The 26,354-nt window shown below is 38.4% G+C and overlaps 1 protein-coding gene across 2 annotated transcripts in view; it reads right to left on the bottom strand.

Moving 5' to 3' along the window:
- EEFSEC (eukaryotic elongation factor, selenocysteine-tRNA specific) overlaps nucleotides 1-26,354 on the bottom strand; it is a 124,464-nt gene that overhangs the window by 48,248 nt on the left and 49,862 nt on the right. For both annotated transcript variants that reach the window (XM_066558278.1, XM_066558279.1), the window contains exon 5: nucleotides 9,507-10,148. In XM_066558278.1, coding sequence (XP_066414375.1) covers nucleotides 9,507-10,148 — 642 coding nt within the window. The remainder of the gene's footprint in view (nucleotides 1-9,506; nucleotides 10,149-26,354) is intronic.

Genomic DNA, 26,354 nt, shown 5'->3' with positions numbered 1-26,354 from the left:
CACTTGAGACATCTTCATCATGATCAGTGACAGCTCATTTATTTCTAGAAAACAGTTTCAAGCACTTTCCATTTCTGTGTCAGAAATGGGAATATTTTTGAGCCTGCAAATTCCTGTTCTCTTTTAAGACAAGGTTTCATGCATCGGGAAAATGATGGCACATGAGGCCAAGAAAAGGGTGAAGGAGAAAGGAACTGAGAGGATTGCACCAATGACCAAGTTTCCAGCTTTTCTGACTCTACAAAAACTTCTAGCTTATAGCTGGTTACCGAGAACTAGCTGAACAACTTGGTACAAAGAAAGAATTATTTGGTCAGTCACAGCTTTTCCTCAAGAGCTTAATTACAGCAGCATAAAGACTTTTATTTCTGCAACTCCCTCCAGCACTAGAAGCCTTCAGCTTCATGTCTCATTACTGCTCTTTTAATGGAAGCCATCACATTAACGTCTCCACATATCCATTAACTTGATTTTCAGATGTTTGTCTCATCTCTCACCAGCCTATGCTTCTTATATCCAAAAAACATTTTCTTTTCTCTCCCTTTCTGAGTAAAGGGACAATTGAGTTTGGGAACATTTAACAAGTAGCCATAAAATGCCCTTTTCTTTGCTGAGCACTGTGCCACCAGTAGAGCCTGGTAAAACCATGCATGGCAGCAAAAAACCAGGAGTGCTAAGTACTGAACCAGGACAATGAGTGAGAGGTGAACAACCAGACTGCTCTAGGTTCTAAACGCTCTACACCTCCCTAACAGCATCCTCCAGGCACATACAGGGTTTCAACAGGGCACTGTACATTCATTATGCACCTTTATAGTGCAATTTTCCTTCATCTCTGTTTAAAGCTTAGCAGGGTTGAAGCCCAAAACAAACACAGGCACTGAATTCCTGACATGGTCTGAATGAAAACATTAGTTTTACCAAGTGAGAAGAAACTGGTTCATGTCATGATTTCATTTTTTATTAATCTATGCTGCATTCCCATTATGTGGAAAAAGCAACATTAACAGATATGGGAAAGTGGAGGCTCAAGACTGTTGCTACATCCTACACCATCCATCTCCAGAGCAGCCAGCCCTGGCTTGCTACACAGATTAAAAACCCTGTGATCCTTACTATCCAAGGATAAAAACCAAACCACAAGCTGTTCTGTAGACAATATGGTATGTACAGGTCCTGACCTGGCTCTGTAAGCATGACACAGAGAGGACTGCCAAGCTGAAGATGTCTCCTCTTCCTGGAGAAGGTTCTGAGCAGCCAGGAGGATTGCTGGTGGTACCTCCATGACTTAAAAACACACAGGCAATTTCTTAACTATTTTAAAGTATTTTTAACCGTGGTGATGTCAGGTCTTTAAATCCTAAACATCCAAAAAGAGACATCAGTGGGATATGGCAAGTTTCATTTGGAACATTGCACAGACCTGGCACATAGCAGGAGGTCATCCATAGCCACAGTAAGTTAAATTTATAAAGGAAACTGCCCACAAATAGCTTGAGGAGGGCAGGGGGGAATGAAGAGCAGAGGATTACAGAATCCACAGTGCATGAAGGCAACAAGGACAGGACAGGCCTGGAAAGAGCTGCCTGAAGCAACTGCTGCTGAGGAAGAAGAGAGAACTGTCTCTGACAGACTTGCATTTCCCTCTCAAGACATTGAAATTCCCAGAGTCTGTCCCCTCCCCTGAGCATCTCCAACTCCAGAGTGTGGATCTGCTGCCCAGAGCCACCTCCTCCAGCAGGTAACAGCTTCCTTCTGCCATTTGGCTGACAAGGTTTGTGCTACCAAGCCACACAAGCCTGTGCTACACTGGATGTTTACAACTGCAGCCCCAGTGAAGGTGCACAGTAAAGGGATGGCCATGCTTCAGCAATATGGAGGTTTAATTTTACTTCATCTTTCGCCTTTAAAAATACCTAGGAAATTAAATAACTTAGGTTTTATATGAAAGTAAGTTGCAGAATTGGGCACTTAAGAAGTTAAGAAATGCCAGATGTCCATACAATCTTATCCCTGTTCCTCTTTGATATGCTCCATGATATAGTCTTAACATGACCACGTCCAAAAAAATTTCAGAGGAACCTTGCCTTATTAAGTGCACAGGGTAGAGGCACAAGGGAGCAGAATTAATGTTGCATAAGCAACTGTAAATCTGGTATTTCCTAACTTTCAAGTTCTTGGTTTTGCAACCTAAGCAACATTCTTAATTTATTTTTGTATCCAATAAATAAAACGGTGTATTGGTTGCCTTGCTGACAAACTGATTCCCCCACAGGTGACTGTTACACAACCTCAGAAAAATCAAGACCAGCTGTCCACACACTTGCAAGACTCAAAAGCATGTCTGCATTTTAAATTTAATAATGTAAATAATAACCATAGGTGTTACTCAAACCTTGCAAAATTCTACTACCCAGTCACGTGGAGTAAGCCCTTCTTTTTCTGGTGAGTGAACAAAACTTTCTTTTTTTTCCTATGGGTAAGAAGGCAGATTCTGCAATTTACCTGGTACACTTTTATGACAAATTTATTGTACTGTGTTAATCCATATGCTGAGTTGGGAAATATCACCATCCTTTTCTCAGCATTGTTTAGCAGAAATGGTATTTCTGTTTAATGGGCAGTAAGCCCTCTCTTCTCCCTTCCCCCACCATGCTTCTCAAACTCTTTTACTGAAAAACCAAACAAGAGCCAATAAATAAATGCATCTTTTCTATTCCTATTTAACAGTGCATTTTAACTAGTGAATGTGCTGTGCACTTTTATTCACCTGATTGCCTTCATCTCTGTATTATTACTGTATTTAGCATACCATCAGCAGCCAAGCAGAACCAAACAAACTCACGTTCAGACTTCAAAGCAGGAAAAATAGTAATTGTGGCGTCTGCATGTTTACAGTAGATGATGGAGTGACATCCACCACTTCTCCCAGCTGGAGTCACAGAGGGCTCTGCAGACAGCCCAGGTCACTGCTTGTACGTGCAGGCAGCACTCCATCAGATTTCAGAGTGGCCTTGTTACTCAGAGAGTGCCTCTGTCAGTCTGCAAACCCCACCTCAGTCACCCAGAAAGCACCTGGCTGATGCAGGGTTTTACTTGCCATGCCCCTGGCATTGCACTGTCACTGTAGATGCAATATTAGCCCTAGTAAGACAATGAAACATCCTGTACCTAGAAATAAGTTAGATGGAAGAGTCTAACTATCCAAGGTGGTAAATTTTAATTATCCTCATTCATAGCAGCATCATGCAATCACTCAACAGAAAATTTAAGGGACAGTATTTCTGTCACACATACTTTGAAAACAGTCTAAAGGCACAACTCTGAAGCAAATTCTACTATTATGCATATCTGCAAAGGATTAAGTGAAAAAAGTACCAGTGTTGTTTATAAATGATCCACTACCCAGGAATCTTTCCAGACAGGAATACTCTGGTACTCCTACAGTAACCTACTGCCTCCCCAAGCAAAGGTACCCACCACAGAACTGGTCTCATCCCTTAAATGAATCATATCAGATGTTCCTATTCACTCATGGGCAAGTCCATTTCTCCTCCTTTGCACACTCCTTTAGCAGTGTGATTAAGTGTGTGGCTGAGCTACTACAAACCTGGTGTGTGCTCAGTAACTAAAGGTGCTGTTTCCACTCAAATATTGCTCATAGTTTTTAAAACCCCACCATTTTCAAAGCTGCTGCTTTTGAAAATGTCTTGTTCCCCAAGGGACAGTCTGGGTCATTCCTGGTCATCAACAAATTTAATACCATTTCCTCACAGTTCCTGTAGTTGCTTACTGGCACTCATCTCCACAATATCCTATCCTCCTCCTGAAAGGCCAGAAGGATCTGTGAAGTGATGGTGACAAAGACCCTCCCTTCAACCACTCAGGTAATCTACTTGCTCGACAAAGCTCTTCCTATCCTGCTGGAAGAAGAGGAAAGAACCCAACACTTTTAAAAGATGCTGAAAGGTAAGCTTTCTCTCTTCCATTCAGGCTTCAGAAGAGATGTGCTGATTAAGATCTTGATAACTTACCCTGCTTTCACTTCTTGCTCTTGCAACAATGTGTTTCTCCTTGGGGACACTTAGACCACACCAACATGCAAACAATTAGCAACATGTTGTTATTAAGCAACAGGCATCCCTAGAAATGAAACATGCTGGCTACATGATGGTCTCAGCCCCCAGGAGAATGAGTACAACAAGAAAATTCACTACCCAGCAACCCACAAACCTGTGAACAAAGTGGGATGAACAAAACCAGGACATCATGCACCATGGTTACCACCAAGTAAAGCCCAAAGAGCAAGGCAAATCATGAGAAAGATACATTAAAAACTCTGAAATAGAGGGAATTAATTCTTCTAACTGATGAAGTATCTTTAAAAAGGACAAGCCCATCATGATAGGAAAGCATTCTTCTACACTTAAAATGGGAAACCATCCCAGCCAGCACATGTATATTTTTCACTACACAAGCCTGAAAGTGCAGAAGGTGCAGCTCACACTGCAAGACAGACTCCTCCTCCTCCTTTTGTTTCTGTCACAGAGCTTTGGATTTACGAGTACCCATGACAATAGGACCCTGTGGCAACCATCCTAAGATAAATCCTGCTCATGCAAACATTTTCAAAACAGGCAGAATATCTGAGTCATGCAGGAAAGCATGATGCACTCCTACAGTTCACCTTTCAGTTCAAACTCTCTGCACTCAACCTGTACGTTCATGGAAGCCAAAGAGCAAATAATGTGACAAATATAAAGGATTAATTCCAGGAACTGAGTAAGTGCTTCATGAGTCAGTCTGGAATGAACCTGCAAGGCTGCATAGAGGTTAAATTCAAAGAAGGTATTTCAGAGATGATGTTAGGATTAATACAAGTCTCTTTGCCCAGAGAACTGTGAAGAGCTGAACACTGTCTCTAGAAGCACAAGACCAAGGACAACAGCTGCTGCTTAGCTTTGTCATTTGTCTCTAACTCCAGGAACAGCTGACCTGCTCCATTGCATCCACTGCCAGCACTGAATGCCAAATCAGAGGGACAAAACCTCCCTCTCACTCATTTGCCCTTTTCCCACCAAGATTCCCACATCACACTCCTTAGACCTGCACTGGTGTTCACAATAGCACTCTCTTTTACCTTTTTATCAGTGCAAGCCACTTGTTGCCAGCCTAGCTTTTTCCTATTGAAAGCACATTTGTCAGGCAGCCAAGGGTTTGCAAAAATAAAACATCCAGAGGGCGACAGTCTCTGCCTCCACATAACCACACCCAAAAGATGCTCCAGACAGAAACTTCCTCCCACTGAAGTTCTCCCCTCTCTCAAGTCCTCTCTGCAAGAGAAAGCTGGACTAGCATTTCACACTATTTTTGAAACCATGAGGTTAAGCAAATATGAACCTCTACCACTCAGAACTCTTAGTCCTAACAAAGTAGCATATTTAGATTTTCCTTAAAACTCACCATAGTTAAACATAAAAAACCCCTCGTGGTCTAAAGTGAAATAGAGTATTCACACATTTTCATAACAGCTCAGAAATATCAAATGGTATAATAGCAGATAAAAACTATTACTGCAGTAGAATCATGCAACATTTTCATAACCAAGATGAAATCCCAGCACCTCAATTTCATGGACAAAGCTGCACCTCAGACAACACTAACTTCTCATATAGTAATTTGTCATAGAGTGAAAAAAGTATCAGTATCAATATATATTAATAGTAATATATATTCCCCTTTATTCTGCTTCCCCTGCCAAAAAATCAGTAGATGAATAAAAAAGGATGCACTGCAGACAGGTAAATACAAAGATTTTGATGAGCAACAGTAGTCAAGGGTGATTCTTTCCCTCCCAGTGCTCCACTCAGTCTTGGAATTACAGAAGTAAGATACCAAAAGGGAAAAGTGAGCGGTAAAAAATGCAATGACAGGGTACTTGAATTTTTGTAGAACATTTTCCATCACTTCAGCAGATGAGAAAAAACAGGAAGCTCAGGCATGAAATTTCAGTAAACTGTACTCCTCAAAAACTGTTTGCTAGCTTAAGTATGATTTTTAAAAAAATACTGTGTAGTAAATGCCATAATTTCCATGGATTTCATTTGTATGTGAAACAGGAAAAATGTCACACTTTCTTTTAGAGAGACAAAAAATGTTGGAGAATTAATATTCTTGTTTTATTAAAAAAAAAAAAAAAAACACCTTACAGTGCAGAAGGGTGCCACACACAAGGGGCACACAAGAAAAACACTGTGATAGTGAAACTTAATGAATTTACAGTTCTTACTATTCCATCAGTGCTCTGAAAGTAATCAGAATAGGAACAAAAAGCCAAACCATAAATGCCTGATTTCTCCTGGGTAAACTGGTAGTTAAACTGCAGGGAATTTATTTTAATTCCAGCAGCAAGCAGGGGGGCTTGGGAGACCCCTCATCAGATTAGCAGCAATGTTTTACAAATGGGCACTATTGAATTCCCCTGCATCCCAGTTTGGAAGCACGTTTCTATGGTGAACCCAAGGAGGGACCTTACATGGCCCTGCCTCTCTCTCTCCCAGCCTTTCAGGAAGCTATGAAGCTAATTTTCCCCAGCAGTATTCTCTGAAGGAAAAAGTTCACTTCTTGTGAAGGTAACATGTATTTTTTAATTATTATTATTATTTTATGTCTCCCCAGGGAAGGTGAGGAGGGGGGGAGCTTCCTTGCTCAACAGAGAAAGAAATTTTCCTGTATCAGTGCCAAGAACAGACACCCTAAATTCAGCGATCCTAATCTCCAGCCATCCATCAGCAGCAGGGTGGGACCAGCTGATTCAAGTTTTCTATTAGCTGGTGACTTTGTGTACTAAAATAAGTCTCTGTACCACCCAATTGTTCCTGCTGCTGTGCTCTGCAAAGCACAGAGGCAGCCAGCAGCTACCTCAGCTGTAAGCACTTCCCCAGCAGCCCCTTTATACCTGGCACAATCCTCTTCCCACCAACCCTTCCAAGTCCCTGAGCACTCCTGGGACTTTACACCATGAGCCTTTCCTACAGTGTTTGCTCCATCATGCCTTCAGCATGCATCAGGGAAAATGCCAGCTCCAAGCATGGAGCAGTACCACAGGAGGCAAAATGTGGGTACAAACAGAGCTGTGAAGGCAATTGTCCCTTTACAGGACCAGTTAGCATCACACACACAGTGATCAAGGCACATATGTAGGGCACACTGTGGTACAAAGGCAGGATAAAACAATAAACCTCCCTGATCTACATTTTAAAAGGCACAGAAAGATAAAATAGTTCACTAACATAGCTAATAAATTATTCTGTTGGTCAAATATTAAATAAAGCATGTTCATTGTTTTTTTGTTTGGGCCAGAAAATAAAGTATGTGTAATTGATTAATGTTATTCCATTATTTACACAGTAAAATCTAGAACAGAATACATAAACCAGCAAACAGTTTGAAAATGACACTAAATAAAAACAATTAAAATTGTATGACCAGGGCTAATAGCAAACTGTCAACCCCAACAGACAACTCATACAGTTGGTACTCTGTGAGTTTTTAAGTGCTATAGATCAGTGCCAGGTACTGAGAACAAAAATAAAGAATGTGAGACCAGTTCACCTCAGTCAGAGAAAGGCATCTGTCTCCATGGCTCACACAAACTTCCATTCCCATTGTTATTGTAAGCCAGCTCTCACTGGATCCTGGCAGCATGGGCCATGCACAAGTGCATCAATCTTGAGCCAAGATAAAGGCAAAGTTTCATGAGTTCAGAAAGCTCCTGAGTGCCAGAGGAATGACAGACACACATATTTGGTCTAGAGCTTCTCTGCAGCTTAGAGCCCAGAACACTTTGGACTCCTGGTTCTAATTCAGTGTCTCCATCAGCCAGGGAGAAAGGCGGCTGGACATGTCAAACCAGGGAGACAATACACCTGCTACCAAAATTGGGAAGAGTGACTATGGGTTTTGGGTGTTTCAGATAACTCATATAAACAAAGATAAAAATTAAGAAAGCTACAGACATCCCCCTCCTAACTACCTCCCTTTCTAGTGACAAAACTGGCATTCAAAAAACCAACACAATGCAATAGGTCTGAAATTCCTTTGAAATAAAAGGCCTCCAAAATCAGAAGTGAAAATTCAAAGGAGAAATTCATATTTTCTTTTTTTTTAAGAGCTAAAAATTAAATAGAAACCTCAGGAAAAAAAGGGAAGAAATACAAATTAGCTATTTGATCAATTAATTTAGTGAGGCATTTTGAAGAACCTTACTAATCATGCCCTAGCAGGGATCTTCCTACTATTAAATTAGTAAAGCAAACAAACAATATTCAAGGAGTCTGCATTATACATAGCAAACACAGTATCATATGCCAAGTGTTTAGTCTCCTATAGCAAATTAAGGGGAGGTACTATGCAATCCTCAACTCAGCTCCATGGAATTTTGAAAAGAAGAATGCTAAACATTTTGTTCAAACAATGAAGTTTTGAGTTGGGAAAATCAAAATTCAAAGAGTGGGAAAATCAAAATTAAGAGTTTTTTACCCAATATTTAATAGATCATCTATCATACCAATACATAGTGTAAACAAATGCTGAAGTTTACCCCTTAATGAACACAGTTGATGCAAACAATGAAGTTACTTACACATTGTACATCTCCACCTAAACCATTCATCATGAAAAATTCCACTGTGCAATGTATCAACAAATGATTCTGCACTGCTGACTGAAGGGTAACCACCACCAAGGGCAAACCTATGCCAGCAATGCAACACCAACCACTACAGACAGGGCATCTCTCCAATTCTGATGGCAGAGTACAAACAAATCCCATTTAATTCTCACTGTAGCTGCTAACTCCTCCAGAAAGCATCTCTGTTTTCTCCTGCACTGAGATGGGTCAATACAAACCCTAGAGCAGATGATGATGATTATTATTACCTGTGTGACATAGAAATAACATGCATTAGGCATGGCTGAAGTTCTCCATGTCATGAACCTGATTCCAACTTCAACATGTTATCACTTGTAAGGCATCCTCTAGGAAATTTCTTTTTGCCTACTAAAATAAATGCTCTTATTTGTTAAAATGTAAAGATACAAAAAATAATTACTTGTGTATTTGTGTTATTTAACCAAATGCTACTTTGTTTTCCACTGTCTTTACATTTTCAATGTTCTGTAGACTGTGTAAAATACATCAATGGAAACCTAGAAGTTTTGTCACTTAGGAAGGTGCACAAAGCCACTCTCTGGGAGGAACACACTGATCAGACTCTGAAAGGATCAGTGCAAAAACAGCATCAAATTACTCACCACTGGATTACACTGAATAAACTAGTCACTTTAAACAGTGATTTCTGCTTGCAAGCAGACCAGATGTAATACAAACATTAGAAAAACCTGGGTAAGGGCTCTGGAACATAGCAGTGACAATTCTGTAGTCCACCAACATGTACAGGACAAATATTTCCAATTCCCATATACAGGAAAGAGAGACACCTTACCCTTTCCACCTGTCCTTCTTTGTGCTTCTGTTTGTACACTTTCAGCTTTGGAAGGAAAGTCTCTGTGTAGTTCTTGTCTTCCATGCCTTGCAGCAGTACCCCATGGAATGCCAGCCTGCAGGTATTGGCATGGATATCTGTATCCAGCTTAGAGCCAATCACAAGGCACAGTTTAGGACAAGTGACTGGTTTTTCAAACTCCAGTAAAGCCCACTGTTGTTTTGGGAGCTGGACTTCTCCTGCCTGGTCATTTTCTTTGTTCTCCTCTGAAGAAACTGAGTCCTTGGACAAATATTGCTCTTGATAAAGATAATCTTTTTCAAAATCAAACACATTCTCTTGAATTTCTTCACTGAAGTTAGCAGGGGCTGGACTGAAAAACATCACTCTTCCCATCACTGTCTCATGACCGACCGTGATGTGGAACTTGGCCTTAGTCTGAAGAGCTCCTCGGAAATACTGAATTTTCTTCAAGGAAATGATGGCAGCGTGGATGGTGTGAAGTGAATCTGGGGTGCAAATCAGGCCTCGTTCCAGCAGCTTGGGATCAAACTGGGTCACACAGACACCCACTCTGTCACCCTGCATTGCATAAGTCACAGGAGTATGGAACATCTGCATGGACTTGACCTTCTTTGTCACCTATGGATGAAAAAGGAACAAAAAGAATGAAACAATTAATTGCACATGAGTGCATATAAGCACTCGTATGCTTATGCCACATGATTGCTGCTTATATTGTGATGTATCAGCCAGACATGAGACCCTGCTGTCTTGCAAGACAAGTGACATTCTAGAAGAGTCCACAACTCAAAAAGTAGAAGGCCAATAGTCTGAGAACTCCATCACTTAAAATTTCACACATTTGAGCCCCCTAGCTTATTCCTCTTCTCTTCATGAGACTGAAGATTATCATTACCACAATTATGTTGATATTTACCATCATCTGTGCTGCAGCACCGGCAATACTATCTGCAAATAATCAGATATACCCACACTGTGGAATAGCTTAAATATACCCCCTTGAGCATCTGCAGCATCAAAAGTTTAGCACTACAATACCCATTCATGCACCTATGTGTCTGCTTTCCCACCCCTTCCATGAAAATCCTTTCACACACTTCTTTGAAATGGTTGAATAAACTGTAAAATGTGCAGAGCAAAAAAAAAATTATCTTTGCACAGCACCAAGCACAATGAACTCATGAACCATCACTACAAAATAATCAGTAATACAAAAGCCCACCCTTTCCTATAGTATTCCATAGACTAAAAATAAAATCCTCAAAGCTTTCTTAGGAAGACTTGAATGTTCATGAACATACAGCGAGCATTGCTGTCACTAAAAGGTGGGGCTCTGTATCTCAGGAATAACATAGGAAAAGTGAAACACCAATCACTACTTATACTAAAATTTCCCAGATGCTATCAAATTTTAGCCTTAATGAGCTTGCTATTGTATTACTTATTTCAAGGAGAGAAGAATGAAATAGGCTTTTAAAGATCAGCCTAGGCTCAGCTTGATCAGACTAAACTGGTTTAGTTTAACAAGGATTCATCTTTGGCTTTTTTCTTTTTCAGTTCAGCAAACCTTCACACTTAGTAAGTACCCCATCCCCTCAAGTTGAATGTAACCAGAAGTTTTTTCTGGTAATATGTTTATGGTGCCACCTGTTGCATTCCTGCTAATGCTGGATGCTTCTATAGGTAACCCCTTTGCTTCAAGTCTCTACATCAGACAGCTTTTAATACTGAAATGATATCTTTGGCAACAAAAAAAAAATTCTCCTAAATAAATATTATGTACTTGGACAAGAGTCCTTAGTACAGAAAAGTTATACACAGCATTTTTGAAGGGCTGAAACCTCAACACTCAGATCCAAGAACTGAAGTCTTCATGAGAATGCTCAATTCCAGAGATCATATTTTAGTATGCTTTTATCTACATGCAATAGATTATACTGTGAATGTGTACAGAACAACAACATTGCTAGGACAGATCTCAACTCTCAGCATAATTTCTTCTTCTATCTCCCTTTACTTATCATGAATTCTACAGCTATCAAAAAGGTTCATGCCAAATGCTACTGTGCAACTCTCAGCATTCAAACTTTTACTTTCTTACTCAGCTGGAACTATTCTCAAATCAATCTTCAACCACTCCATGTCCCTTAGTAGCCCATCTTCTAATCCCAGCCCACTCATTTATCTTCTAACTCCTGAAAATAAAATCACAAAATATGCAAGCACTGATGAAGAGAATTCTAAACCAAAGGACTGGACTCAGCAAAGCTGGGCTGCATCATCAGATGTCACACAGCTTCAGAGCACAGCATTTAGGCTGGACAATTCAGAACAGTCTAAGCAACTTAATTATCTTCATCACAAAGCTATTTACTCAGTAATTCATAATACTGAATATATCAGCTTTTTTCTGCATGTTAGCTGCAACACGTAAGTGGAAACAAAATGATGTTTTTCACATTCTCCTTTTCCACAAAACCCGCTGCCCTGTATGGAGGACATCTCACTTGGCTCAAGGTAATCTGTCTATGCCTATTCCCAACATCACCTGACCCAGAGGGGAACAAATTGCAGAAAATTAGATCAAAATAGAAGAGCAGATGAAAAGTCTATTGGCTGAACTAAAATCTTCAGTAACTGAAATATAAAGAAGTCTCCAAATAAGTCAGCAAAAAATGGTCACAGGCAATATACAGAAAGCTCTTAAAAAAAATAGAAAATATAGCAGCTACATGCCTTCTGGAAAACAACAAAAATCTTGTATTCCTTTTGGAAATCATAATTATACAAATAACAATACCCACGAGCTTCACCACTATGAATATTGCTTGGGTTCCCTGAGCCTCTGGCTGCTAATCAAAACCAAAAGAAACACCCTGTTACAGATTATAATGTTATTATTACAACATTTTTCAAATCAAATGCCACATCAATGCCTGGGAATTCTTGAAGAATCCACAAAATATTATGAGAAAGGAGATCAAGAGATATGTTCATGTAAGTGAAAAAACTCTCACTAAAAATGCCTGAACCAAAGTAGTTTGTCAAGATATTAACTAATGTCAAAACAGACTTAAAAGGCCACTGTAAATACTTGGTAGTTTCAGTTTCAAGCATTTATGTGCTCAAATAAACATTCATTACCCCTTTAGTTAAACCTCCTCAATAATACTAACCATAGAGATACATTGGAGAAAAACAATTTGGCATTTACCTCCAGCTTTCTATTGATTTCCAAGATTGTATTTTTAAAGGCTGGAAGTAGAGGGGCTTGAATCAAACCTTTACCAAACCCTTCCTTCTTTCATCCCCTACTCCTCCCTCTCCAGTTTCAATCATTCTTAGAGTTGCATCAATGGTGATACAAGTAATATTTAAGGACTCCAAGAAGAAAAATGAAACATTAAAAACCCAAGATTTGCTAAACATGTTTCAAAGACATTACAAGCACTACGAGAATGAATCTGCAGCATGAAAAGTACCAGCACAAACAATTTTGAAAGACTTCTGTGTTTTCACAGGTGATAATACCAGCAGTGAATCTTTCCTCTTCTACAACCATGGATGGGATCAATAAATTGGCAAGAACTAAGAAATCTTCCAGCACTGTCACTCCTCAAAACAGAACTGGAACTAGAAGATGCAGAACAGATCTGTCTAGTTTTCTATTTTAAATGAAGTCACAAAGACTTTATTATTAGCATTCCAGTTGATAATATTATTTTTTAGAAATTACCCACCTAAACAGATGAAGGAAAGCATTACAGTCTATGGATATTAATCTGAAATATCTTTTACGGAATTTAGATAACATTTAAGACTAAAAAATGTGATTAGAAAACACAATTGTGTGCATATACTCAGAACACATACTGGCTTTTAATTAGGCATCCATGAAACTTTCCTCAGTGTTGTGCCTACTCTCTCCTCTTAAATTAGCTCAAATGATTAGGCACATCTGACATGCAGCTCATAAACAGTGATCAGAAGGAGAACAAGTACTTTTGAAATATTCACTTCACATGATTAACCTTTTTTCATTGTGATTTACAGTTCTCAACCATAACATACAAAGCTGGGTTGTATCAGAATATAACTGTGTTCTGCCAAAATCCTCAGTTCATCTACATTCAACAATACACAATTGTAAAGCATCACTTCCTGTGACAAAAAATCTGCAGTAATTCCTACATGTAAGATAAACACTGTAGAGGAGTATAGACACAAAAGTATTTCCCAGTGTTGAATGAAGCTCCTGTTGATACATTTGCTCATGGTCTTCACAGTTTCAAATGCCAGTTCAAGAACAGTTTGGATCCTGACTAATTCTCTTTCAGAAAATATTATCCTACTAATTGAAAACACATTGAAAATTTGCAGAATCATGTAAAGATCCACGCACCCCTGCCCCCAACAACCAAAGCAGGTTATCTGTGCTGCCCCAAACTCTCTCCCAGAAGGGAATTGTGACTGTGCCCACCCAGAGCTCTCAGAATCATCTGGTTTCCTTTTAGCTGGGTCTGGCTTTCACACAGGTCTGCTTGTCCTCAGACAGAGTAGGAAATGCCATTGCATCACTCAGCCCACTGAGAATCACCACTTCATGCTGATCTATCCAGTACCCTGCAGATTATTTAATCAGCCCATCTATATTGGCTCTAATTGATATCTATTATTGTATCTGAAGTTTCCATAAACCTATCAGAGAAAGAACACATCCAAGGCCATTTCTTTTTTCCCTCCTGTTCTCAGTGGCAGAACTGTCAAAGGAGCACACAGCAGAGCATCTTAACTGACCATAACCTCTGTTCCAAGAGCATAATGTTTGTAGGAACTAGAATCTGACCAGAACACAGAGTGTGACTGGGGGGTGGATTAGATCACCCAAAGTGAGTTGGAGTTGCATCTCCTTCAAAAGGTCAGACATGGAAGCAGCAGAGAAGTGAATCAGGGAGTTGGTCTGCACCCACTGTATCAAATAACAAGAGCCAGAGTAGCTTTAAATCACTGATTTCCTGTTTTCTGAGCAGACCATGAACATCAGTACAGTATTTCATTCCATTTCACTCTGATCCTGACTGACAGAGACATTTGCCCATGGTTTAAAATACTCCAAACGTAGGGTTTTTCTTCAAGAGGCTCAAATACATAGGTAAAATTCATCTTTATTTTGTCTGGCCTTTAAAATACAAACCCAGAAGCATTGAAAAGGGTGCAACTGACCCCCAGTATTAGATTTGTTTCTCTTATGCATATCTAGTTTCCCTATGTAAGGGATCCCTACAAGCTATAACAGAGTTCTAAGCTTTCACATATTTTCTTTAGCTTTACAGCAATGGATTTTTCAAGTAGGGAGTTAGGGCTGGATCACCCAGTCCACCCCTCCACCACCAGAATGAGGTAAAATACTTCAGAGCACTGTCCTGAGCAACAGGAATTTGTAACTGAGACCAGCTATGACAAATATCTTTGGCATTTCTTTGCATTTATTTCAAGCACCCCATTTTAGTTCTCAAAATTCTGTCCGAAAAACAACTTCTATCTTCTATTCTCCATTAAAATTACCCAAGGCCTATTTTAGCAATCCACTCAAAGTGGGAAAATTAGGCCTTCAGACACAGAAAGTGAACATTATTGAGTGCAACTTTGAAGTGACAGCCTTTACTGCTTGTGAACTATGTAGGTAAACATGAAGAACATGGATACCATTACAAAACCTGCCACAAACTTTGGTAAGAAATTCACTCACATTCTGTTTTCTTGTGGCACAGGGGACTTGATTATATGTCAACATATAAATCAAGAGCCATATGTTGAAATCTTACATCATTTGCAGAGATTTGCTTCCTGTTTTAAATTTTAGTTTGCATAATCACATTAATGTTCCTAAAGCATTATGAAAAAAGTCATAAAAAGGGTGAGAAAGAAGTTTGTATTCAAATGCAGATTGAAAAACACAAAAAAGAAATCAAAAGCACCCAAACAGTTCAGCCCTTGAGATAAATAAATGTATCCAATATATGAAAACTTGTTATTTTAAGACCAAAGGAAAAGCCCACTAAGATTTTCAAAGCAGTTTACTACAGACTAATAGAAAACAGGATACAGAAAAAGTCCACTAATGACTTTTTGCACTGATATGTCAGACCTTTTTTTCCTTTATTTATCCAGCTTCCATTAAGTTATCAGCCATATGCCATTGCTCATAGCTTCTTTAGATAAAAACCTAGCCATCCTGCTGCCTCTCAATGCTGTGAGTGCATCTTTCTGATACGAGATACAGCAACCTGCTTCCCTGTAATGCTGATGAGAAACTGCAAAGTTAAAATAATTAGTCTCAATAATATGTTAGAGAAAATACTGATTATGAGTGCAGTATTTATAAAAGGAGGATTGCATATGCAGTATAAAAAATGACCCCACTTCTAATAGTGAGGACTCCAACAAGTTTAAAGATAAAAATCACACTTCACAGCCCAGTCACTCAGAGCTGCATCTTTAAACTTACATTGAAAAAGGAACTAAAATTAAGACAGCATCATTTCAACCCTTTAAAGGTTTAAAAATACACCAAGAACAAGCCTGCCTGAATCAGTACCCTAGCAAGAAAAAACCCTCTCCAGAAGTCCAAGCTGGCCACACATTGTAGCAAAGTGCCAAATGCATGAAACACCACCTCAGTATCATCCAGAAACGCATCTTTATAAGCAGAAGGGGAGCAGCAAACTCCCAAGTGCATCACCAATATGCAATATCAGTGCATCAAGCACCAATCCCATACCTGCTGCTTTCAAAGCAAGAACTTCCTTCCTCCCTGTTGATCTACTACAAATTCAAATAAAGAATAAGGTATCTCATCTTCTCTCTTCCAGTATCCTCTCTTGGTGGTCAGAAGGTATCAAACTACACTGGCCTCTTGTCTGAAAGGCCACAAAGACTGAATTTTTTTTTCAGTCAGCCTGTGTTTAAGCACATAACTGAAATGAAGCAAAGCTCCAATTACAACATAAGCAGATATCTTTATAAATTCTCTTCTAAACATGAAGAATGTTGATTTCTTTGCTTTATGAGGGATGGCAAAGCCAAATCCTATAGATGAGCAAGCAGCCATGTATTTAGTGAAGCTGGCAAACCACTCCTGCTCAAAAGCATTAAAAGGACATACGGGATGTGAAGGCACAGGAGAGCAACAATGAGCCATCAGAAATAAAAAGTCACATCCTCCACTGAAGTTTAAAAAATCTTTTGTTTTAAGAAATAATGTAGGAAATATTTTCTAGATTCTGGGATGACTTTGTGGTTCATACAGTAACTAGTTAGCTCCAAAATTTTAACCAGGATTTCAAAACAGCATAAAATGGAGATAAAACAGGAGGTATCAATAATACAAGAGCTGTCAATAACACATCATTGAACAGCAAATCACACAATGCAGCCTCTGCCCACTGCTCAGGTTATAGAGAGCTTTCTCCTTCTGAGTCAACATCACAGGAGCAGCTAGGACCAGCTACAAAGAGTAGAAACCACCAAGAGTCAGAAATAATTCCAAATATGTGGGTTCCAGCAAGATCACGTGGCTTAGTAGCAATTACCTGAAAGACCTGGAATATTTTTAGATTATATTATTTCTGCATGGCCTCACCTCCATGTGGGAAAGGAATATAGCATCTGGAGAAAAAATTATTTCATATTGAATGATTCTTTTAACTCTAATTTTTTTTAAGTGAGTTTTATAAGGGCATTCACCATATGACCACTGTGGTGCTTATATAACACCCCACACAAGCTCTCAGATTTTATTTAATATATTCCTCCTTCTGGATAAACTAACACCAGAGCCTGAAGAGCCTGCACTGCAACGCTGGAATAAAGGAATATAAAAGGGGATACTAAAATCCATTTGTGTTATTCCCTTTCCCAGCATCTGAAATATGACTATGCACCCAATATATACAGAAGCAGGTCAATGACCTTACTCTCATGCAACTCCAATACCATCATTTTCATTTATATTACATGTATGCTATATTCATGCAGACAGTCAAAAATCAAAAGATTTAGATTGTTCAGGTAAACTTAAGTGACTTTCTGTGCTTAAGCAGTCTCCTCTAGCCTTTAAACATATAAACCCAAATTTTTTTCAACAGAACCTAATCCATCCCATGTACAGGCTGGACAAATCTCACAGAATAAAAAATCCTGTCCTCTATTTATTTTCTTCTCATGACTGAACTGCCCAGAATTCATTATTTACTGTAAACCATCAAATTCCCATTGTATTACATGTAGGCTATCTTACTGGAGTATTTATTTGGTAAACTCCAGTAATCTTGTCACCCTTGTGATATAACACGGCATTACACCTCACTGCAGATAAATTCAACTGCATCATTTGTCACCACCCAAATTCTCAAGGAAAAAAAAGCAAACCAACAATGTCCACTTTTTAAGAGGAAAAGGCTAATTTTTCAGAATTATTATAACTTCACAGCAATCTTCCTCATCCACAGCAAAGCTTCCAATAAACATAACCATTTCAGACAACTTGTAACTCACACCAACCCCCCCAGCCCATCCCATCCCACCCCAGCTGCCACATGAGAACCTTGTGAGAGACGCTGTCCAAACCTCACTCAGGTCATGACTCCTCCTGTCTGTGTTCTGCCCCAGAAGACAACCAGGCTGCTCAAGCACCTTGCAGCATTTCCCAGTAACACAAGTTTTTAAAGCACTCTTTGGCTCCCACCCCTCACCTCTGCCAAGCCTCACTGCATTTTCATTTTCTCTCTCCTTTGCCTCTACCAGATATGGGTGAATCTTTTCACACAGGAGAGGACTACCTCCCATTTTGGTCCTCTGGCCAAAAGAGCCCAACAGCCACACACATCAAATGTCTGGCAGGTAGGGAATAGATCCCTGCACTCCCTGGATGTGTAGAAAGATGCAGAAGGCAGACACCTACCATAATCCTTTCATCTCAAAATGACTAACATATCTCAGGGTTTTGGTTTTGTTTTTTTGCAACAAGAAAGGAATACTAAGATGCCAAGTACCCTAAATCAAGTGGTACTGCTTGTGCCACCTATCACCACAGATGACAAGGTAAGCATTTTAAAAGCACAGTATGTTGCCACTGAGTTGAGGTAGCAAGTATCAATACAGAGAATGTCAGACCCATAGTAAAACTATGACACAGAAGCAGCTTAACATTTACATTCCAATTAAAATTTCTTTAACTTATCAAAAATATTTCAATAAAACATTTTTCAAAGAAAAAAAAGAAGTCAAAACCAATGCAAAATTATAGGTTAAAGAAAGGCTGTCTGGAATTTTTTTCTTCCAACAGAACAAACTGAATTTTTTTTTTCCAAATAGATTTAGGTTTAGAACAATAATAATACTTTTATCTGAAGACTTCAAAGTCACATGCAAAAAAATATATCACAGTAAACACAGGGTTGAAGGTTTTATAGAATTTCTACTGGCTTTTTTCCCCCCCTTCTTCTTTAAAAGAAATTTGTTTACTACCAGTCTTTGAAAAGCATAAAAGGGAGGAAACTATAGGGAAAAGAAGTAAAACTTTTACGTGTAAAGAACATTTTAAGCTTTGTGAAAAGGCTGGTTTTGACAGAATATGCGACATGTAGCCCAATGTGAGTAATATTAGATCTCAAATAAAAATCAGCCCATGAATATACATAATCCAAAAGGTAATTCTCCCAATCTCTGAAATGTAATGGAGCCACTCTAGATCACTGAGGCATGAATATTTACCGTATTCAGGCTTTACTGCTCTCGATCTGGGTTCAATTTTGCAAATTAAAATGAAGGCTCGGTGGATAGAGAGATTAAAGAAGAGCATCCCAAAGCCTGCCTGTTTGCTTGGTGTGGTAGCAGTGATCTGGTTACCCTTCTGTTGGGTTATTTCTTTTTACTTATTGTAGTAGTTCAAAAGCAATTGAGAGTGGAAAAGGAGGTCATTTTTGGGTCACAACCTTAGAGTTACAGGCTCACTAAGAAAAACAAACAGAGTGAACATAAAGCTGCATTTAAAAATAATGAAAAATAATATTTTCAACCCTTTTCACTTCTATTTTGAAAGGCCAACAGGAGAAATAAGAAAAAAGTTGTTTTGCTCATTTCTTTCTCACGAACAAAGTTCTCCTGTCCTTTCTCTAAAATAAGTTTGTTAATAGAAGCCATGATTTATACAAAATGAAACAAAGGTGATGAATAATTACTGAGAGATCTGGTAGGCTTCATTAGCTCTGGCAAACGTTAACATTAATCGTGATGATTTGTACATTTTCTAGGCAATGCTTGGAATATAAATACAGCGGCACCCGAGTTCAATACAGCAAACAAGCAAACACAACAGTACAAATCAAATGATACAGTGCTACTCCTGGTGAATTCCTTCTACTAATTACAATCAAAACAAAGGCTACCTCTACTAGGAGAAGAAAAGAAAATGAAATTAATTATGATCAGACAAGTATTTTTCACAATACTTTTTAGTTTACGAAATAAAAAACAATTGGTGTACAAAATCTTTATAGCTTTCCCTCGAGGCAGGATTTTTTTTGTGGCAAATTTTAAAGAGTTCAACTGGTAAGCAATTTTCTATTACAAGTCAGTAACAGTGATTAAGATTAGACGAGTAAATTTATATCCTCTGCACTTTTGCAAGTCCTTAGGATATTTGCAAAATCTAAGCAGCTAAGTCTAGACTAAAGAACAAATGGATTTATCCCTACCACCTTGGCAAATTATAGTAAGCTATTAAAGGAACAAAGCAGTACAGTGAAAGGTTTCATGCAGCAAAAATAAATTCTAATGCAAAGATACCTGGTAAAAAAAAGTCTCGTTTACAGTAATGATTCTGATTAGTTCATTCAAATGCATCCAAGGGAAAATGGAGGTAAAAGGTCAGAAAAAGGAATGAAAAAAATTGGGGGAAGAATGAAGATACTCTCTCTTCTGAAACTGGAAATAAAGGCAAAATGTAGTCGTCATCAGGTAACAAAAACTGCATTTACTATATAGAGGTGCCATGTGATAGCTTAAGAAATAAGAAATTCACACTTTTTTGCTTCTGAGCTACGTCATGGTACCAAAGGGTTACTGTGCTTTGAAACCTTCACCAACAGCCTTACTAAACATTTAATATTTTTCTTTCTACTTTCTTAAAGGCCCCAGATGTGTTCTTGCAGATCAAAAGAGACCAACTTATAAAGTTAAACGAAATCAAGGGCTTTTGTTCCGAGGCATCATTGCTGAACTAATTATTCCTGGATGTTGTTTAATGAAAGAGCAGTGCCATATATTAAAACAGTTAACAGGATGAGTTGCGTGAGTTATAGGAAAGGTCTGATCTGGGATTATAAATTTTAGGTTTTCTTCAAAGGAGATGAAACAAACTACTCACAACTCCCCAGTCCTTTCTGTCACTGAAAGGCTGAAATAAAAGAACCCAAAAATGTATGAAAGTTGAAATATCATTCCACATATTTACGCTTCCCTGAATGATAGAGAACTAAAGATGGGGGAGTTAAAAAACCTCCCGAGATTCTCTGAGATGGGGAAATGAAGATCTAAGTTATCCTGTCTTATTCCCTGACTGCTACAAAGCACAACTTAAAATAAATATTGGTAAGTCTTAGAAGAAACTTCATTTTAGACATACATGTGCAAAACAAGAAAAGACTCCCATCTTAAAGCAGCCCAACACAAATAGTTACAAGAGCAATTAAGTATATTTATTACCAGGAAAAAAACTGCAGGAGGGTAGGTAGACAAAGAGGTATTCCAGCATCAAATTATTAGCAGAACTAGATCTTTTACGTTATTCTGCAGCCCCCAACTGCTCTACTATTTTTGGTAAAATGCATATTTAACTATACTGTTACCTTACTGAGAGAAACAAAACACCCTTAAGATCCCTAAGGACATCTCAGGCTTGGAAGGCAACTTTTCACTCTTATACATTCAGACAATAAACACTTTACTTCCCTACTGATAGACTCTTCTGTGTTTGTATTTTACAGCCTGACACAGGCCAACCCAACACTTGACACCCAATTAACAGACCTAGGAGCTGGAGGTCCGTATATTGATCACACTAAATGGGATTAGTGTGAAATAAAAAGTTCAAAGGGTCTTGACCAAACTTCACCACAGCCCAGCTGTGACAGCTGCTATGAATTTGTGTATCCAGTGCCTCACGTTTTTATTAAGAGGGTTCTGGTGCACAAGAGTTTGCAGCAGCCTATGAGATCACGGAGGTTCACTATTAATGTCAGGCTCTGTAACTGTAGTGACTGACCAAAGAAAAAATCCTCTTGCTTGTTTGCATAGGTCTTTTTGATTAACTCATGAAAAGGGCCCTCACCTCTGATACAACAAGCACTTACAATAGACAAAGAGTTGGGACTTCTCTGCCTCTCAAGGATTTGTTAACTTGCTATGGAAGAGCTGTCCAATTTGAAAAACCCTAGGTGTGACTATAAAAGAAGTAATTCCCCATACATGCTGCAAGCACACCCAGTATATTCTGACAGTGCCAGACAGGAGCTGTATTCAAATGATACAAGTACAAACTGTTATCTTCTAAACACTTCTAATCTTCTATTATCTTTCTATTTGCCTAAACCTTTCAACTGTCATCAGGTGAATAAATATTTCTACATTTTGCACACAGGCACTTCTTACTGGCAGTCCTATTGACATGATTTTTAAGACCTTCATCAAGATCCAAAGAAATTACAATTATCATCAGCATATTTTAGTATTTCTGAGTACCTACGTGTTATAGATGAGTAATGTGATGGTTGGTCTCACAATTAAGGGATGAATATTATGTGTATGTTAAGGGAAGCCCCATGGTCCCAGCACTGTCATTTTTCCTTATTCAGTCCTGTGTTATATTTTGTTAAGGTTTAATAAACCTTTAAACCTTAAAAGTGAGCATTATTTCTCATACTATGCAAATCCATTTCTTATTTAAAACAAGCATCATTTTCCAGTATCAAGTGTCACAGACACCACAGAAATCCAGGGCACCTCAGGGAAGGGAAGAAGCCCATCAAGCAGAGATGTGCAAGTACCACTAAGGTACAGGGAATGCTCAATGGGATTCCCTTAGCTAATACAACCTTTACCAAAATTATTCATTATAAACTATGAACAAAATGCTAGTTTGCTTTTGTTGGTGTTTTTATTTATTGATTTGTTTTAGAACATGCTCTATCAGAATATTTTCTGAGAAATATCAGTTCTGGGCATTTATATATCAATGATAAGGAAACAGCCATCAGTCAGGACAAAGATGGTATACAGTTGTCAATTAATAAATAGTTTTAATCCTTTATGGGTCTTTTAAAAGGAAGCTAGATATGGTCTATGAGGCAACCTTAAAAATAGGCTCACTGGGGTTGCAATGTGCATGTTTAACAGAGGACACAGCTTCAGAACCATCAGCAAGGACACCTGGCAGAAAATCACCAAGGAAAGAAGCTTGGTAAAAGTAATGGGAGCAACTTGAAACCTATGAAAGAACAGCATATATACGTATTTCACAGAGTAAAGAACAATTCTTTATGTGGTATTGCAGCACACCAAAAACCAGCTTTTCATTTCCTTTTTCTTTTTTCTATGTATTTCTCTTCTGATCCATTTCTTTTTTCACAGGATCTGTCACTTCCTGTCCTTTGGGTCTTAGGGCTGTAGCTGCTGAATCACACCTGCTGAGACAACCTTCACTAAAATGGCCAATTCAAAATAATTCAAACTGGGCTTCAAAATTAATATCCCAGGAGTGGGAGAAGATTTCCATATGACTGCTCTGCCTGCACTCAAGACTGTAAAACTGCAAGTGTCACTCTCTCCCAAGGCCAGAAAGCTAGAACCTTCTTTTTTAAAATGAAGGTTGAAATTACATGCAATCCAAGGAGTGCAGGCCAAAAAAAGTTCTATGAGATGACTGAATCCAGTCCAAAGAAGGTTATCTAGCCTATCCAGCAATGCAAAATCTTCCATTATTAGAAACTAGATAGTTAGGGTCAGGTGTTTGGATTTTTAATTTGGTGGAGGGGGAGGGGGGAAGTATATTTTAAAAAGTTTCATCAGATTTTCTGTTTGGATTTTTTTCTTTGCGGGGGGGGCAACATATTTTAAAAACTTTCATCAGATTTTCTAGACGAACTTCTTCATGATCAAGCTTCCTTATCTGCAGATTTTTTTTTCATAGTCACTAGCTCTCATAGCTCCAATATAGCAAAAAAGCACTGTGCCTTCCTATGTTATCAGTTTATTTTCTCTGTATTAAAAGCTGTATTAATGTTCATCTACAGCAAATAGAAACATAGAGGATACTCACACACAGTGAGAATGCACCATTCAGTTACCTGGAGACTGCATAAAGATATAATTTGGGATGCACCGTCCCAGTCTTGTATGACTTTTCTAACACAATGCAAGGGGCTTGAAAAGAAAATATAATTTCATTGGAAGTGACTGAGCACATTTTGGAAGTAAAATGCCAACTAGAAAAGCCCCTGACTAAGTCCAGAGTGAATCTGAAACTAAAACCCGACCGTATCAATTGAAAGAAAAACGTCACTGTTAGAAACTCTTCCCACTGCAGCCAATGTTCATTAGAGGAAATTAAGTCAGCAAGTTGGTACAACTGGTGGAAGTTTTATCACTGTCTTTCAACAGCAGGAGTGCAGGAAAGGTAATTTAAACAGAGATGAGGCCAAAGATAAACAGAAAAATAAGAGAAGCTTTTAACTTGGCCAGTATGCCAAGTTTCTCAAGCCTCTCTAAGGAGATTCCTGCTCCAAACTGAAGAGACCGAGCTTCCAGAATCAGTAAAATGAAAATGAGAAAAAATGTACATGCAATATTTAAGCATACATTTACATCCCACTGGCACTAGATTATATGTGTAACATATGTCCATTTCGTATTCCTTCACAAAATTAGATTTAGAGGAGAAAAGTTTTTACATAAAGTTGGACAAAACAGCTGCCATTAGTCACTTAAGAATTTCATTTTTCTGTCTTTCTTAAAAGGCAAAATATCACTGTACTACTGAAATACTCTCTGGTCAGCCATCATAATTTTTTGCATCCCTTCTGGATGTCATATTTTAAAACTATGATCGTTTTTTCTCCCTTTTCCTACAAAAGGTATGTACCAAATTGCCTTTGGGGTTTTTTAATTCTATAAAAATGGGATAAATTGCACACACTGTTTAGAAAATATCCCATCCCCTTATTTTTATGAAAATATTATTTAAAATCCCAGAAGGATGCTAATATTTAATAAAAAGCATGGGGTTAGCCTATTAGGATACCAAATCTGACAAGTTATCTAAGGCAAAGTCTTATTTCAGTCCTTTCAGAAGAAAAACATGAAATCCCAGTACCTTACCAACCATGCAACAATAGAAACGAGGTTGGAATGAATTCCAGTCTAACCCTCAATAGTGGATTCCAGTTACCATGCTCACAGGAGAAGGAAAAATACTGGCAAAATATAACACTATTTTATCAGATAAAATAGTGAATGCTGCTGCAGAAAACACTGCACAGATATAAATCTACAAAGAAAATCAGGTTCCCACTCAAACTTCACTCTTCTTAGTCTTGTAGACCCCTGGTACATGAAGGGATGAGCTCTCACTCTGCACAGACTCAAGGGAATGAAAGAAGGATGCTAATGTGAGGTTTAGCAGCAAATAAATAGCTTTGTTGTTATAAATTTTAGTAGAAACATTATTAGTTAAACTTAGTGGGCTTTGTGGTTTAATATACATTCAGCACAAGTCATTTTTCTACAAGCCTTTGGCTCCATCTGCTGACTTTTAATATTAAAAATAATTGATGAGATTGAAAACGTTCATGTTTTTGGAACACGTAAATCATCTACATTTTCTAAGTGTGGTTCAAAAGGTACAACTAAATACCCCAAGTGTGTGGTCCTGTAAATTTGTCTGTTAAAATTACCTTGAAGCAACAACATTCCAGCTCTGAGGAGAAGGTACCTGAGTGAGCCTTGGATGTACAAGAGGTAAACAAGTCTTGTTTGGGAGACTGGCTGGAATCAGGTTTAAACAACAGGTAAACATCTGGAAGTTTAGATCACAGAATCACCTAGCAATTAAGTACAAACCTGAGAAGTGAGATTCTGAGCAGACTAATAAAAAGAATGAAAAATCTATAACACAACGCTTGTGAAAGCTCACTAGAGACATTTGCTCAACACCTGCCTGTGCTGGTTTCAGCTTCTCCCATTTGCAGAGAGATGTCTGCTTCAAAGCAACTAAAGCTTGTTTCATTTATGAACAAATAAAAAAGATAAAAAATAACTCTGCAGGTTCAAAAGCACACATATTTGCCTGTTCCAACTCTGATTTATTTTTCATTATTGCAGAATTCTGATCATTATCAGAGCACTACAAACTCAATCTAGGTAGAACTGCCACATGAAAAACTGCATATGAGAAATTGCATCTAATATGCTCTTTAAATGTAACAGGGGGAAAATCTTAATCCCCCAAAAAAACACATTTATGATGCTTCATTGGCCTTTTTTACAATTAAACAACTAAATCCATTATTAAATCACAGCAGTCTGCTTTATATTAACACTGAGCTCTCATGGCTGCAAATTATTTGAGTGGTAACTGGGATAATCGGCATCTCTGGGAATTTGTTTTCCTTTGTGACTTGAACTTTCAGTATCAGCATTAGAAAAATCTAACAACCACTCTCACGACCACCCCCACAAAAAACAAAAACCCCCTACACACTCAACTTC

This window comes from Molothrus aeneus, chromosome 12 (assembly GCF_037042795.1).
Source record: "Molothrus aeneus isolate 106 chromosome 12, BPBGC_Maene_1.0, whole genome shotgun sequence".
NCBI lineage: Eukaryota > Metazoa > Chordata > Aves > Passeriformes > Icteridae > Molothrus > Molothrus aeneus.
This window is presented reverse-complemented; position numbering and strand designations above follow the sequence as displayed.